Source organism: Neopelma chrysocephalum, unplaced genomic scaffold (assembly GCF_003984885.1).
Source record: "Neopelma chrysocephalum unplaced genomic scaffold, ASM398488v2 Primary Assembly neopelma1_75, whole genome shotgun sequence".
Lineage (NCBI taxonomy): Eukaryota > Metazoa > Chordata > Aves > Passeriformes > Pipridae > Neopelma > Neopelma chrysocephalum.
In genome coordinates, this window is record NW_020897736.1 from 12,829,226 (window position 1) to 12,846,755 (window position 17,530).

Below are 17,530 nucleotides of genomic sequence, written 5' to 3' on the forward strand. Positions count from 1 at the left end.
TGTTTTCTACACAGACATGATGAAAAAATGCCACTGACCTCAACAAACCTGGGAGGGTTATTGTTAACACCTCACAGGAGCAAACAATGCAGTTAAGAGTTGCAGACATTTCTAATCCATCTAATAAAATGTTAATGAACATAAACAGAAAGATTTTAAGCTTTTTATTGACTCACTGTAAAACTTCTTTTTTTGGATGAGACAGAAAAAAAACTTAACATTGTGAACACTGACTTTGCTTATTTTAAAGGAACTACAAACCAAAGCAAACATCCAACATACTGGTTTTTGGTAAATAAAATTTAAACATTACATATTTACAAATCTACAACCATTCATTTAAAAAGTGCTGCTTGCAGACTAACAAAGTACCATTTTTAAATCCCAGTGAGATAATATCCAGAAATACCCCTCTCTATTATTACTGTTTGCATCTCCCATTTGTTACACAAAGATTTTGCACGCAGGAATTTTCTCTTTCTTGGGGTACAAATCATTTAATTTGCCAGTGGAAGTCAAATTCATCAGGCTGTAACTGTACCAACAGCAAACCCTCTCAAATGGGACACAGCAGTGTCAGAGAAACAGCACAATTTCTATTCACATTTCGGTATTTCATCTCCAATAATTATTCCAGTGGAACCATAAGTAAAGCAAAATATATATTGCACTGCAAATGTAAAACCTTTGTTTAAGGTTTTGGACATAAGCATTATTTAGTACACAAAAGGAGAAAATTCAGTTCATACAAAATTTTAAATTGAAAATATGTCTCAAATATTTTATTTATCCATCTTTGCAGTATTGGAAAATATAGTCAAATTGCTTTTCTAATAAAGGACAGTGAGATTTGAAAACTGTTTCAACACTGAATTGCATGATGCTTAAAAATTATCCACCTCAGGACCTATGTTTGGAACATTATGACTTGAATGAGGAAAATTTCCCATTTATAGTATATTGTTATTCCAACTCTATTTTGATATATTTCTACAGTGGACTGACTTGCAACAGACCTTATTAAACAATTCATTAAGTATAATGATGTCACTTGATGAGCCACTACATGATCTAGTAATTCAAAAGCACACCCCAATGAACATCAGCAATGCTTCAGGAGTGCCACGCTGGGGATGCAGGAATATTGAAGGACTGTTGGAAGGCTGAGGGACAATCCTGTTCTGGGGCAGCACCTACTGTCTGGTAACACTGCAGGACTGTGGACACTGGAATGAAGCGGCCAAAGTGCTGGGTTTCTAAGTCTGAAGGCAGCTGGAAGTACTTACAAGGAAGCTGGGTCTGGGATGGATCCCCTGCACCAACACATCTCGGCAGTGCCGTGTCCCAGGGACGGACCGGGCTCGGTGCTTCCGCCACACCGGGATGGGGTGGGAAGCCTGGTCATAGCTCAGCCCCTCTGAGCACCACGGCAGCTCTGGAAAAAGCACTTGCTCTCTCTCCTTCATGGCCCGAAGGTCCCATGATACAGTGGCTGCCCCAGTGGTAAATGGCATGGGAAGCAGAACTGCAGGGAGCTGGGAACACGGGGATGAGCTTAAATACACAGCAACTACTGCAGGCGAGTTATCCATGGTAATGCAGCATTCCCGCTGCACAGAGCAGAGCATCCATGCACACTAAGGGCTACTCACAGGGAATATGGTCAGAGACAGCCTGTCATTTCACAAGAGTTCAGAAGAACAAAGGGGGTGTGTTTATCATGTACCTGGGCGAGGAAAGGAGCTCCATTTCATGCACGAGGGACACTGTACAAGCATGGCAGGACAAAGAGCATCACAAATGGTTAAAATAAATTAAATGTGAACAATGGTCTGAGGGGTAGCATTGCCAGCTCCACCTCAGGGTGGGGGAATACTTTCAAAAAGGTCAGCTACATAATTAGCAGCACGTTAGAGAAGAGGCATTACCCGATGGAAGTTGTATCCTGCATCTTGCAACTATCAACGGCACATTCCTGCAGCTCTGCATGTTTTAAACCCTTTCTCCTTAGGGTACCGTCTTCTTAGGACTTTACAGAGGTCTGGGAGGGGGTTACAGAGCTTCATAGCAGCATTACTTCTCATGTAAGCCTCTAAGGCTCGCTCTATTTCATTTAATAGAGTAAATGCGAGCTTTAAAGTTTAGCACTTTCTGCCTAACTAAATATTGCTGGTTTATTACACTTGCAAACTAAAGATGTTTTTAAAAACACCTGCTGGTAGGCAGATTGCCATATAAAATCTAATGTAACAGCTGATATTTAGAAATATTCTAACAGCAACAACTAAAAGAAATTAGAATTGGAAAATGCATTAAGATTACTTAAAATAAAGCTATTTGTTAAAGCATGATTTGTTTAGGGTGTTTTATACAGTTCAATGTCTGTTTTCCCACCTCCACACAAGACTTCTGATATTTTCCCTGTAGCCTACCTTCTGGTGAGGAGTTGCTATGTGACTGAGAGCACAGAACATTTCTTTAAATGTCTAGAACAAGAAAACATGAGGCAAAAGCCATGACTCCACCACAAGGACTGACACAGCGCTTCTCTTCAGAGAAAAAAAAGTTGCTTTGCCTGTGAAATAGAGACCAAACATTCCAAGTACATTTAACTATGCACAATATGCCCCAATAAGTTACATTCCCTATACATTCCCTGTAGCAGGTTTGCTGTATGTACTTCAGTTAAGAGCTTTGGGTTAGCACTATGAATGTGTCATATTTAGTGTGTTTTAACACAACCACTGAGACTCCAAACGCTGCGGTTTGTGAGGAACCTGCTGCATTTGCTTTGTGTTCCATCTGGGATGAGGTCACACCAACAAATGCCAACAGCTGAGATGGGCTGATTCCATAACAATCTGTAGGACTCTTCAACAGGTTTTCCCTTTCCTGGGGAGTGGGGAGGGAAGGGAACACGAGAGGAAGAGGAGATTTCTACAGAAGTGTTTTACAGAGACAACAGTGTGTTCATTAGTAGAGTTTTACAGAATTTTACCATACCTTCCTTCTGATTGCTGTGGTAACACGTTTTCCAAGTGTGCATGAGAGAAATCCTGGATCTTAAGTACTGTCTAGGTGAAGGTTAACATTTTCTATTCTGCTTTAAAACCAATCACTCTTCAAAAAGTAACTGGACAAGTTACTATAAATAGCAGTGTACTGCAAAAAAAATAAGCACTGTATTGCTTATGCAGCAAGTCCATTTAAAATTCACTCCAGTAATTTAAAAAAATTAAAAAAATATCAACTTACTATAAACAATTTAAAATATGTATAATACAACTTTGTATGCTCTTCATAACATCATGAATATTCTATGTAAACAATAGATTCTGAAGAATTTCCTTCGCTCACATTAGTTTCAGTGCATTGTTTCTGTCCACCTGTTTTCTTAACTTTTTGTTTTAAGGGAGCTGTAATCTGCTGTCCCAAGTCAAAGAACTGATTTTGTTTAGAACCTTCCTTTCTACACATTGATCTGCAGAAAGGACAAGGGAACAGGGCAATAATAGTTGGCCCGTTTTCCTCTCTGTCCATCTCCACAACCGCAGACAGGCCCAATTTCCCGAGGCCTCCACGCACGCACGTTCTCCAACACTGAAGACTGAGATGTTCCTTGTGACTGAAGTGGTTATTTTACACAGGTACACGTCAGAGATATCACCTCTTTAGCCAGGAATATCTAAAGGTACGGTTCTCCAAAAATCTTTCTGCATTCCATCACTCCAGTGCTCGGGGGTCTATCACAATTATGAGTGTTCTTCACTTGGTTAGCGGTGAGTCGGTCATAGGCCATTTTGTACTCTCTGTCAAAAGCATCTGCAGGGAGGGAAAAACAACTCCTAGTGCTCAGAAACACCCAAATGCCATAACAGCTGCATTGATCAGCAAAAAATAAAAGTCCTTTTTATTTGGCACTTACCACAGAGTGGCACACATCTAATTTTTTTTGAAAGCTGAATAACTAGTTTGCACACACTCATCATCTGTGCTCATATAATAATTGAGAAAACTCACCTATATCAATGTTATCTCTTCCCAGGGCAACAAGTGAAAGAAACAGTATTTCTCTGTAAAGGCTCCTGAAATTGTAAAAATAAAAAGTTAATTTATATACTGCAACAACATATCACAAAACAATCTATATTAAAAATAGCTTGAAGCATTTAAAAATGAGTTATTTTTAAAAAGAGGCATTTTGAACATAATTCCTGGTTGCCACCTCCAAAATGTTGTCACTTCTGACCTCTGGGGAATGCCCTGGATTCCCCATATATGGAAATCACTCATGGGAGGTCCTTAAGGCAATCACTGATATGCTGGAAGTTGTACCAAGTACATGTAGAGAGAAACATGCACTTAAGGCAAATTTCAACCAAATTCCCAAATTCCAATTTGCTTTTCTGCATTTCCGTATTAGTTTGAAAAAGCAGGCAGACAAGTAAATAAACACCCTGTCAATGCTGCAGCTGTTGACAAGACTGTTCTGTATCCCAGTATAAATCAGTAAATCCAGGGAATAGAAACTCACAGGAAATAATTTTCACTAATTCCACTGCTAATGGAAAAACCTTCCTAAATATGAAACCTAACCTCTCTTAGCTCTTCTGTTCTCTACTGAAGACTTAAAAACCCAAATCTACCCTTAGACCCTAGAAATAAGGCTAGGGTTTTTATTTAAAAAAAACCACTAACATATAAATAACATTTATTAATAAAATATACACACATACACACTCCCTACTTGATTTCATTCAGAGGTAAGAAAAAGAAGTGGCTGTGAAGGGGAGAGGAAAAAGCAACAACATTTTATAAAAAAATTGGAGAAACTAAGTTTGTGAAAGTTATCATGAAAAAGAAGATTATTTACCAGACTGAGTGACAAATTTGAGAACACTGTTGTTAACAGTGCTTTTTTCATTGCAAAACACACTAAGGAAATGTAATTCACATTACAACAGCCTCATTGTTGCCAAATTCTGCTCCAGATAGGCAGGCTGATGCTCTTACCTCTGTCTTTTAATATGTGGCCACTTGTTCAGCCTCTCCAATATCTGACTCATCGGTCCATACACATCATTCATCTTAATGCTCTTCACCATACTCCTCAAGAGCTCCTGGTTAAAGGAGTCATCATCCTTCTGCAACAACTGCACCATTGGGTACTTCTGGGCTGAAAAACATTAGAAATGCTGTAAGAATAAATAGAGTCTTCATGTAGCGAGTAGAAAGTTGTTAAAAAAAGAGTGGGAAGCTACAGAAGCTGTGAAAACATCGACATGTATGTAGTGAACAAAAACATCAAATCCAAAAGAATATCAGTGTAAAACACAGAAAGCACATAAGAAAACTCAACAGTTGCAATGGGTCATGAGCTGCTTTCAGGCAGATGATCCAACACTGGCAACAAAATTCTTAGTAAGCAAATTCTAGAAATAAGGCAATGAGCTAAGTGGATGAACTGAATCACTGAAACGTATTCCCTCTTATTCCTCCCTTCCCAATGAAGAAAAAGTCACTGGCAACACAGGTCAATGATTTGAAACAGAAATGCTGGCAAACTCAACCTGTTCAAGCAGTTTACTGCCCAAAACAGAACCCTCCCAAAACAAGTCACACAGACTGAGAAGAGCAACACCAAACTGAACACTCACTCTCAAACAAAAGAGTGCGATTTTGACCTGCAAGACAAAAAGCAGTATGATCAAAAAACAGTACTGTAGCGTGGGTGAACTATCCACAAAGACATCTTTTCTCAACACACAGGCTTCAGCTGCTCAAAATGAAAACTGTTCTTAGAAAAACACCACCAAAAAACCCACAAGAACAGAACTTACTCTGAGCATTCCACAAAATATACAGAGGCTGCCTCGGATCCTGATGCAATTTCATATTGTCCCAGAGCATCTGAATAAGAACATATTTACTGTCCTCTGACATGCAGTTCCGTGGAATCTGAACAGGAGAATGCACACAAAGGTATTTTATTACAAAGTCATGACAAAGGACTTCTGTATTTAACATACACCTTCACATCTACAGGCCTCATGGTAAAAAGTTTTGCTATTAAAACTAGAGAAAGCTAAATCTGAACGGGATTGTCAGTGACATAGTATTTTGTGTATCTTCCTACAGTCCTAAAATACAAAAATTCCTCCTCCTTCTAGTGCCTAACTACTCAAATAGCAATAAAACTAACTAGAAACTTATCCTCTTTGAAACTGAGGATCACAAATTACAGTTTGACTTGCAGGAGTTAAACACGTACTGCCGAGCCCAAGATCCAGAGTTTCACATATTTTCCTTCAGTTCACAAATTATTCACCAACTCAGGACTGGGCCCAGCATATTGTAAGAATTTCTAAGAGTTACTCTGTTACCTGATGATTTCCTATATGGGAAAACAAGCACCTCTCATATGTCAGTGTTTCCATACCTTGGAGTTCTTGTTACAATGCTCAGAAGAAAGTATTAATCCTGGTAAGTTGCTGGGCAAGTCCAAGCGCCTGAAATACCAGACCAAATTCCAGAACACAATGGGATGATGATCTACAAAGTCTGCCACTGTTATTGCATGATCCCCTTCATTTTCAAGTAAGCTTTCAAGCTCTTTCCAGACCACTAGAGGACTGAGGTAAGGAACTGTTATAGGATCAGGACTAGGCAAGCGCCATTCCAGGCCCAAGGAATCCTGGAATAAAAGAGAAATAATGCCTTTAGTTCAAATGTAACTATCTTTACAAAGTCTCATAAATGCTTTTGTTCCCTATGAGACACACCAACATCTAAAAGCTACAACTAACATTGGTTTAAATAATACAACTTAGTATTTCCTGTAATTTAGGAGGGTTAATTCTGTTCTCTTTACTTAATGTTGTTTCACATTTCTCTAATCTATGGCACACATGAAAAAATGACTTTTAAGGTAGAAAAACTACACACTGTTGGTCCTTGCAAAGTAGCAGGCAGGCTACCAGTAGGAATGATATGGCTGATCTTCTGGTTTTCCTTCCCATCTTCTTCCAAAGGACCAAAAGTACTGATGCTCCTTGCCACAGGGTGACTTGTACATTCTGACCCAGAGGTATTTTGTCTTCTTCCTGAGGGGATCTGGATACTTCTGGCACAAACATTGTCATGCTGCTTAGATTTGCTAGTGGAGAGGAAAAAAGTAAATAATCTCATCTTTTTGTCTTACTCTGAGTGCTCAAACACGTACACAAACAGACAGAAATAAACTGGAAATAATTGACCTGACACTTCGAATTCTGCCTTGTCAGCCACCACACTCATTCATGTTCCAGTGCAAGTTTTATTCCTTGCACTGATGATGAACACAAACATCCTCAAAAGAGTTCATAAAACTTGCAGAATTACAAATGCCAACACGAATTTTTATATCAGGGATGAAATGGCAGAGAAAGCTTGATGTAGCCAACTGAGACAAGGGAGAGGCAGCAAAGAGATCCTCTCTCATGTCAGTCTCTCCTCTTCAGAGAGTGTCTTATTAAATTCATTTCAGTTCATAAGGAGTACATGCATATCCCACAGAGAACCTGAGTGATTTCTATGCAGGAAATTCACATTTACCTATTTGAGTTGATATCCTCTTGAACAGACATCAGAGATGTAGTGAGGCCAACAGTGGCTGTGGTGTTACAGGACTTCCCACTCTGACTGGAAAAAAGGGATGGGACCTGCATGTTTTCTGTGGAAGGGCTGGACTTCAGAAAATACCTGCAGGGAAAGAAAAAGCTTGATTTGATCTAAAAAAAACCCCAAACCCAACAAAAACCTCTTCCCAATAATGAGCATTCAAAATTGAAGACAACTCAGACACTGCTCTTACCGTCCCGGCCGCCGAAGGTCTCGGATTTCTATGCTTAAAAAAGGCAGGAATAAGTTGCCACAGAAGGGACAGGTGGTGTTGAGGTTGGAATCATCTGCTGTCCAGCCTGCCATGATTTCTTCATCATGAACCAAACAGTCACAGGTCCGACACCGTGAGCAGCTGGAGATGAGGACCTGCACACACAGGAACAGAACACACTGAACATGGTCTCAAAAATACTCTTCTTTCAAAAAGCACTTAAAACTGCAGCCAAAATCTCTGCCCTTTGGTGAACACCCCTCACACCACTTGCATACTTCACCCTTTTATGGCTTCTCAGATTAAAACCAGTTATTTAATAATATTTTTTATTAACAATAACGTGTCGTTTGTAATCTGTTTGCAAACATAACTGCACAGGAATATTTACACAGCTACATAAATTGTTATTAGAATTTAAACACTTCTGTAATGACTGTCATTATTATACAAACGAGGGGGAAAAAGGATGCTAATGACCAGTCATTATTCTAAATCCAGTGAAAAACAAACAAAATAAAGAAATAGAAGAAAGAGCCAACCAAAAGCAGCCTAACAGTGAAAAGAAAAATGATCTTACCAGAAAATACAACAAGAAATAGCTAGTTCTCTTCTGTATTTTTAAACACAGTGCTATTTAAGGCTTGGTATTTTCACTTCAAACAAATTTATCTCCACAAGGGATTTAGATGCCTGAATTCAATGGCATCCAATTCTCAAACTCTTGAGAACTGGGGCTTTAAGGACCAAAAGGTGTGACTGCAATAAAGACCTTTCTAGAGCAGGATTTGAAATCAAATCTACTCTACCACAGAAATATTCATCTATCTTTCAGTGGTTTAGTCTGAAGCTTTGAACCTTAACAGAGGTTCAGGTCATGGCTAGGCTTCGCGAACGAAGATCTGGGAAGGGCTCTACCCACGTTTCTTGCAAGCGCGTTGGTGGCTAAAAAGGCCAATAAGAGAAAGGCAAGTCCGGTTGCAAAAGACACAGCAGAAAGACTCCTTAGATGGTAAATTCTGCATGGCTCGGTTCTTTCTTTCTGCGTTGTCTTTTCAGAGGTTCAGGTAACATCTATATTTAAAGACATAGGCTTTTAGTGTATCAATTAAAATCAATAAATCATCCTGTACCTCCATAGCATAGTTCTGGAACACGCTGGTACTGCTTGTACTGCAAGAAGATATCAACTCTGATTTGTCAGGTAAAGGGAACTTTGAAAGAGAGCCTGCTAACAGAAGAAACCCAAAGTATTAGTTATTCAGAAAATGCATTTTTAGCAACTTGTTTTTCTGCCCAAACAATGCAGTAGTTATAAAATGTGTGATGGAAGACAACAAACTCGATTTACTCGTAAGCCCTGTGGAGTGTGGGGCCGCCATCTGCCCAGCACCAACCAAGGCAAAAATAAAAGCTACCAACACAGAACTTCCATATGTTCAGTTTTCTTTGATAACAACAGTTGGTGGCTTGGAAACAAATTGTAAGTAATTCATCCCCACACTTTCCATGTGGACAAGAACTAGGGAAGGGTAAGAGGTGCTGTTTGTGGCTGCAGACATCCCTGATCCTTCTCTTTGGCACCATGATGGAGCCAAGCTCCCCTCAGCCTTAAAACCCTCATCTCCAGGTCACCCTCCACTGCCTCTCTCCAGTTCCTCCACATCCCACAAACTGGGAAGCCAGATCCAGGCATGCTCTTCTAAGTGCAAAGTGGAGGGATCTCAGTACACAGATCTCCCTCTCATCCCAATTCTGCTTAACACATTGTACCCCATAATGACAGCAGCACAGAAACTCATCCCACAGTCATGACCAATTATCCAGCACAGACTGGGAAAAGAATCTACAAAGTCTGTCTGAGAATCAGCTTCAACTGTGGCTTACAGAAAATTATAAGAATTTTTAAAAATTTATTTTTATTACTTTTAGAAAACAAAATCAGAGCAATCAAGCCACCATTAGAATATTTTTATAGAAATTTTCTGGAGATGTACAGCTTACACAAATAAGATGACTATATGAATACTCAAAAACCCAAAGAGTCTCCTATTTGCATAGCTGTAGCATCCAGAAACAGGATTTGTGCATGCTATTCCACAAGAAAACCCAAACCCAAGGTTCTACAGTAAGAAAATCCATAGACATGGACATATCTGTATGAGTAATAGTTTGCAGGTAGGAAAGGAAAAACTCACTCTTTCCAGAAAAAGCACTAATCACTGGGATGATCTCAAACTGAGAATTATGGAAGAGCAACTTCTAAAACTGGAATTGTTTTATTTTGTCACAGATTGATGAATGCAATGCAAAAGCTTCTCTTACCACACTGGTCAAACTGTTTAGCTGAGCCATCGTGGGAAGCTGAGCTGTCCAGGCTTGTCCTGCTGAGGCCAATGCCCTTAATTTCTGATGTGGCATTCTCCTGAGGGGAAGCACTTTCAAAATCATTGCAGACATCTTCATCAGTGAGAGAAGTAGATTCTGAGTCCAGAGCTCCAAGAGATGAAACACTTGCTCGGTCTGAATTTTGATCCTGAGAGAAGAAAACACAATTCCACTGAGAAAATGACTGGAAAGCAAAAATATTCCTGAAAAGAAAGGGGCAGCCTTCTTTGTCTCAGTTCATTCAAAGCATGAACCTCCCTCCCTGGAAAATCCCAGATCTGTGTTCAGAACAAGGCAAAGACAAGGCAAATTTCACTCTGGGTTAAACAGTTACACAAGGATTTTCTTAAAGATTCTCATAATAAAAATAACTAAGTGGAAATGTAACAATTTTAACCCTGTAACTTTTTCCCACCGTTGCTACAAAAATTATCATCAGCTGTAGGAATACATTAGGATAGGCAAGGCAACTGTGCCCCTCCTCATTGCCAAGGGTTTTGGGTTGCATTGGTAGCAACAAAGAACATTCTGACAAGTGACCTCAGATCAAAACTAGTCTTAAATCACTTTGGCAATCAATCCAAGCAGATTTCCCTTTTCTCATAAAAGCAATAAAAACTTAAAACCAGTATTGTTTATTTAAGTGGGCTTGTTTTAGGTTAAAAAGGGAAAGCAGAGCAATCTTCATTCTGTCAACACATCAATGTAGACTTACGTTTTCTCATTATAAACACACTCAAAACCCAGGGTAGACTACAATTTTATACAGGACAATAATGTTAGGGTCCTGGTAAATGAAAGAGTGATTAAAACAGCTTAAGTGTACATAGTTTTTAAAGATACATGTCATTCAAATGGGGGATTTATCAGATAAGAGTCAGTGATTAGAGCTTTACAAAGTTTTTTCCTTAATTTATAGGAACTTATATCACAAACATTTACCTTTGAGGATGCAGCATACATTGCAAACTTGGAGTACCACTTGCTTGCTTTCTCTGCAACCCCTTTTCCAGCAGAAAACATGCTGCTTTTTAGGACATCGAACTTGGGTGTTAACAGAGTGTCCAAGTTGAATGAGGGTGATGACACCAGTGTTAATGCACTGGTTGTATCCTGTGGCTGCTCCCTGGCTGGACTGTGTGGGGAATAAGCTGGGGAGGACCAAAGCCTGTCCCTTGGCCTTTCTTCATTTTTTGCCTGGTAACTCTTGGATTTGGTAAGACTGGGTGGCCTTGGCGAGTTTGGGGGAAGGCTGGACCTCCTACAAGGCTGGATGATTGTGGGGCTCTTTTTATTAGCATTTCTGTCATCGTAGGGTTTTTGCAACTCAATGCTTGGGGCACGACTGGACAAAGGGCTGCTCATGTTGTTCATGTACATCACAATTTCTTCAGCCAAATCTCTTCTTGCAGAGGGAGTGGAAACACTTCTATCATCCTCCTCCTCATCATCCTCTTTCTGCTGTTCTGTCTCAGCAACCAGCAGAGACAGTGGGTCAAATCCAGTCTCAACATCTGTCTTTTCAACTGGCTTTACTGGAAAGCTGCTTTTCCTTTGCAGCCTCCTGGATTTCTCACTGGAGGATTTCACTGGAGGTGCTGTAGGAGTTTCTGGTTCTGCATCCAGGTCTTCCAGATCAAAGATAACAGGAGACTCTGTTTTATCTGTAAAACTGCAATCAAAAGCTGCATCTTCATCACTGGATTCTTTCTCCAGGCTTTCTCTCTTAGATCCTAAAGAGGAAGTTCTGATATTAAGAGTTTTTGGCCTTATGCTTTTCTGTAATGCACTAGACAGGATTTTGGCATCAGCTCCCAGTTTTTCAACCATTTCTCCAGGGTTTGCTTCCTGATTGATTCTGTTCATCATGAGTCCCACCAGGCCATCCCCACTCAGGGTCCTGCTCCTGCTTTCCCAAGGTATCTCCCTTAAATCAGGCTCTACTGCACTTTTATGTCTCTTTCTTAAGGATTTACTTTTTATAACTTCTGCTTCACTGGCATCCTCAAAAGGTGACGTAAACAGCAATCCCACAGAACTCTCTGAAAAACAGATGAAACAAGGTGCTCTATTTGTTGCTGTACAAGAAAACTGAACAAAAGTACAAAGGAATGCAAATTTGCCTCATCTTTCAAACATTTTCTAACACAGAGATGGAATTCACTATGATTGTGCTAGGGGTTGAAATGCTGAGCTGACCATGGTCATAACTTTTAGGAAGGGACAGAGACAATAAAACATTTATTGTTTTATTGAGTGAATAAATCATACAAGTCAAGAGTATTGAGAGACACCATCAAGAAGACTTGTGAAAATGCCTCCAAGTTTCTTTTAATTGCACTGCATAGAAACTTCTTTTCCATGCTGAAGGAATTTATTAGTTGCTGGAGGTTATAAGAAAATAACAAGACTTTGGGATTTTTGTAAGCAGATGTTAACTACAGCAAAAAAACCAGAGCAAACAAGAAAAAAAATCTGGAAATGGAGAATATTCAGACACATCTTCCCGACACAACATATGGTGACTGTAACAAACTCACTCCCACAGACTTCATCAGCCACTGCTATCACACCAATAAAATACCAAAAGTTTAGTGGACAACTCAGTCTCACTACTTAGAGCTCGTTATAAGTTAAATATATACACAAAACTGCAAATATTTTCCCTCCACTCACCCCTGTTCCCTTCTGCCATGGGATTGTCAACTGTGCCGTTGAGCCGCACGATGCTGGAAGTGGCTTTGTCCTCACTGGAGTTGTGGTAGTTCAGTTTGGGCAGGCAGTCACCACTGCCTTTTGTGCTCTCCACTTCAGACACTGCACACAGAAAAGGACAGTTCTGGGGAATCCAAACCACTTCTCTTCAATCTCAAGTTCCTATCACCTATCAGGATTAGGAGGCAGCATGTTGCACCTATCCCATGATGCACAGGCTGATCCTGCTTGGGCTCTGTTATTTAGAGATTTAATTCCCAGCATTACTTTTATAACTGAAAGTTCCATTTGCTCCTCTACACAGAGCCCAAAATTCATACCAAGATTTGTGGTGTTTGTGGAGATTAAGACCACCCTTGTTCATCTCATCACCCCCACCACTACACAAATGTTACAGTATTCATATTTACCTCTTGTAGATAGGAAAGACAAATTTTGTTTCAGGTGACTCTCCAAAAGAGAGAATTACTGCTCTAAAGGATTTCAAGCAACTTTAGTATTATCATATTGTATCCAAAAGTGCAAAACATTTTCAGCACATCATATTACTATAAAGAGCCACGAATATCCTAATTATGGCTGAAGGTAATACAAGTTTCATCAGAATTCACACTTTCTGTGTCCTTGGAAGTTTTATTAAACCTAAACAACTTGTTTGTAACCTTACATGTGTGTAATCATGATCATGGGTAAGACAACTTTTCAAGCAAACTGAAGAAATGCTAGTGCTAGAAGAAAGATTGTGGTGAAAACACTGAAACAACTTTACTAATTCCTTATTTTCCTCATACTTTTGCACCACTTGACAATGGGATAGTTAAGTAGTAGGGGAAAGCACACTGAAAAATTTAAGCAATTATATTACTAGGGGAACATTTATTAAGAAGAGTATTTTCAATGAATATATATGGGAATCTGCAGTACTCATACATTTTTACTCCACAATCTGATCTGTTATATGCTTGCATAAAATTGATGCTGCTCAACTGCAGTTAAGGGGATCATGAGCAGCAGATGTAAAACCTGAAGAAAAGAACCCCTTCTCATTTCTGATGCATCTCCTAAATTTTGAGACTTCCAAGGAGCTGGGTAATTTAGATCTCTCAGACTTGCAAAAACTCAGCTGTTCTCCTCTTATGGGATTTATAAAGAAAACAGAATGATAGCAAAGGCTTTTCTATAGATCATGCCTCTAAAGCAATTTAATTTTTTTAAAAGACAAAACCATTAAGCTATAATTATCATTAGGCCTTTATGTTGCCATTATCACTTATTTGAAACAGAGGAGAGAAAAAAAAAGAACTGTAATTTTCAAAGTGAAACTATCAGACATCCAGAAAATTACGTTTAGAGAAAGAACTTAAGGCAGGGCATAAATGGGCATTATCACACACACTCAGTGCAGAAAATCAGCTGTCCCACTTAGCTCTTGCTGAAATCCCTATTTATCCCAAATGAACCAGATATCTGTGTTCACAAGATACGTACAAGAACTGGAGTCACTCTCTCTCTTGTCCTCCTTTTGTTCTTGGATGTCTTGAAGACAAGCTTTCCCTTGCTTGGCTTCTTCTTTGAATGATGTGTTATTGCCAGTGTCTGAAAGTCCCCCTATCATAGCAGGGTGATGGCAGAATAAAGACAATTATGGTATTTAATACTGTGACATTGTTCAACAGAATAAATTGAATATCCACAGTAATTCAAAGGCCTCTTATCAAGTACATTCTAATTAACAGTGAACATTTCAACACACACCAAAAAAAGAAAAAGGATTGGCTTTCTTTCACAGTATAAACATTGAAGTGATGCTTCACAGGATGAAATTAAAGGGTAATTGGCAACATTTCTGATTAAATACTGAACTAAAGCACTGCTTGGCTTTGATTCTGTTGCCTGGTTTATTTGATCAAAATGTAGCATCTTTTCAAGAACCTAAGAGGCATCTAAACATTGTTTGATTTTAGCATAGTTAATGCATCTAATTCTCATGGGTTTATTCTAGAAAGCAAAAAAAACCCCTGAAACAATGCAGAGGAACCATGAGCTTGTGTGCAAAACAAGATTAAAATAAAAATAACATCACCCAAAAAAACCCCTGCAATTATTCAAGACACTTATGGGGTCATTCTTAAGACAAAACACTACCCCAGGTATGACCAATATAGTCTGAGTGATTTCAAGAACCAAATTTACTTCACACCAACATGGTGACTCATCTTCCAGGGTGTTACAAAGCAAATTAACTAAGCAGATAAATAAGGATTTATAATGGACAGAAACCAAGGGAGCATTTCAAGTCACATACACTCCACGTCCTTTATCCAGGTCAGTCCCCAGCAGTCCCCCAGCATCAGGGGATTTACTCTCCTGCAGTTTAGGTGGTACCAGCAAACACCTCTCCCAGATCAAGAGGGTCCAACATGGCTCAAAGCTCCCTCCCCTCTTTTCCCTACAGATACTGCTCTGAATGTCTACAGAGAGGGCAAAAACCTTGTTGCTACTGTAAAGATAGCAAAATATTCTGGAATTTATGGAGCAGTTTTTGGGGTTACCTGAGGAGTCAGCACACATTCTACCTAGGTGCTTTCATGCAAAGTAATCTTGAAAAATCAGGTGATGTCAAAAGCAAATAGTATTAACTACATAAATGGAAGTTTACCTAGTGAAGGACTAATTACACTTCCTTGTTTTACATGGTCTGAGTTGTAACCAGCATTGCTAAGCTCTTATATGACACTTTGCATGGCTGGGTTTCAAAAAAGTGGTTTATCAGGAAGGTCACCTTCGTGAAGAACAGGCAGAAATAAAACAAATTTGTTCAAGGTCATCCAGAAGGTTAATGATAGAGCCAGAAGTAGGACTGAAGTCTCTGGGGTCTAAGAGAAATAATCTTGCCATAAGGCCATCATATCTGTTCTGTTTGTCGGGGCAAAGATTTATCTGTACATATCTGGAATCACTGGAGGACTTTGAAAGATGAGTCAGATGATCTTCATATATTTTTGTGTGTATGTTGTAAAGGCCTTCCAAGGTCAACTACAGCTAAACTATATTGCTGGTAGTTTACAATGTATTATCTTGCTTTACTGGCAGTAAGTTATAAATATCATGTAAAGTAGCACCTATGGAAAAGACAAACTACAGGCACGGCCATAGAACCATTTCATGTTCACATCACGTAAATCTTTACTGGAAGGAAAAGGAAAGCCTCAGATACTGTACTATATTCTACATAAAAATAAAAATTATCACTGCAGTTGGTACACAGAACCTGCAAACAGCACTGCAAACTCAAGGACTAGTTCTAGTTGCCTCTTAACTTAGGTCAAAAAAAGGGAAAAACAAAAAAAAAAAGCAAGGCTGGGCAGAAGCTTCTGCCAGTTATGAGACTGGTTATTGTATGAATTTGATTAATTATCACCAATTTCATGTTCATATTGTCTCCTGAACAACTAATAAATAAAAAGGAGATTTTCAGATTCAAAGATAAAAAGAAGAGACTTTTCTAAAAATTATGCAGGAATTATTATTTTTTTCTCTAAAATGCTTCTATCAAACCCGCAAAAGAAAGATTTTTGGAATAACTTTCTCATCAGCACAGAAATAAAAAAAGAGAAGGATGTGAATACTCTACCAGGATGTGTATGTGTGGTGCTTGCTGGCAGCTTTTTCAATGCTTTTTTAAACTGTGCTATTCCTAAAACAACGTTCCGGAGTTTCATCCACAGGAAGTAGCCACCTCGATTGCTGGAAGGCCAGGTACTCTCCAGAACAGCCTAGTTTGGAAACATCAAGGACAAATCAAGTCATTAACTTCAATTTCAAACTGAGTTACACTGGCAGTTATACAGCAGATTTCTACACTTACAAAAACAAAGACCACACAATTATTCTGTCTTGTATTTCTTCCCATCACTAGAAATGACAGAATGACACCTGAACTGCTCCCTTATTCTGCTCGTTTCTATTTGCCTGGATAAAATCACATATTTTTTCCCCCTCACCCTGTTCCAAAAACTCTTACCTTATTGTAGTAGCCATAAGTGATGGCATTGGGGTCAATGCCAGCCTTCTGCATCTCAAAGAGCACCCTCACAGCCAGCACAGGCTGCCCATACTGCCCACAGAGCTGCATGAGGACCCGGTAGCACACCTGGAAATACAGTGAGTCAAACGTGTGTTCCCCTCAGCAAAACCCAAGGGCTACCCTCTGGAATTTCGGGGTTGACTTGTTTTTACCTCATCAGGTGGGTCTATTTTTTTGGTGTGCATTTTCTGCAGCACATCATAGGCAGTTCTCAGAGCCCTGACTTTGGAGTGGCAGACTTTGACATAGGCAGGCAGGCAGATGAACCAAAGGCCGTAGCAGTGACGCAGCAAACACCTGGACCACATCTGGGGGATGGATGAGTACTTCTTAGCAATCTTATGTGCAGATTTGATTTCCTGGAAAGAAACACAGATTATTTGTCTGTATTTATATGTACATGACACAAACTTACATGTTAAAAACAGAACATGTAGCATGCATGTTCTAGATAGAAAATGCAGTAT

At 39.3% G+C, this 17,530-nt stretch overlaps 1 protein-coding gene across 10 annotated transcripts in view; it reads right to left on the reverse strand.

Moving 5' to 3' along the window:
- Positions 1-141: 141 nt before the first annotated feature.
- Positions 142-17,530, reverse strand: part of DENND4A (DENN domain containing 4A) — a 50,978-nt gene continuing 33,589 nt past the window's right edge. For 4 of the 10 annotated variants that reach the window (XM_027688448.1, XM_027688449.1, XM_027688451.1 and 1 more), the window contains exons 17-33: positions 17,216-17,422; positions 17,001-17,129; positions 16,611-16,752; positions 14,465-14,584; positions 12,938-13,078; positions 11,204-12,303; positions 10,199-10,409; positions 9,007-9,104; positions 7,853-8,028; positions 7,594-7,740; positions 6,946-7,159; positions 6,440-6,694; positions 5,841-5,958; positions 5,658-5,684; positions 5,014-5,176; positions 4,021-4,085; positions 142-3,822 (exon numbers count right to left, since the gene is read on the reverse strand). In XM_027688448.1, coding sequence (XP_027544249.1) covers positions 3,686-3,822; positions 4,021-4,085; positions 5,014-5,176; positions 5,658-5,684; positions 5,841-5,958; positions 6,440-6,694; positions 6,946-7,159; positions 7,594-7,740; positions 7,853-8,028; positions 9,007-9,104; positions 10,199-10,409; positions 11,204-12,303; positions 12,938-13,078; positions 14,465-14,584; positions 16,611-16,752; positions 17,001-17,129; positions 17,216-17,422 — 3,450 coding nt within the window. In that variant the 3' untranslated portion in view covers positions 142-3,685. The remainder of the gene's footprint in view (positions 3,823-4,020; positions 4,086-5,013; positions 5,177-5,657; positions 5,685-5,840; positions 5,959-6,439; positions 6,695-6,945; positions 7,160-7,593; positions 7,741-7,852; positions 8,029-9,006; positions 9,105-10,198; positions 10,410-11,203; positions 12,304-12,937; positions 13,079-14,464; positions 14,585-16,610; positions 16,753-17,000; positions 17,130-17,215; positions 17,423-17,530) is intronic. The other 6 variants (XM_027688454.1, XM_027688453.1, XM_027688452.1 and 3 more) reach the window with 6 other exon arrangements.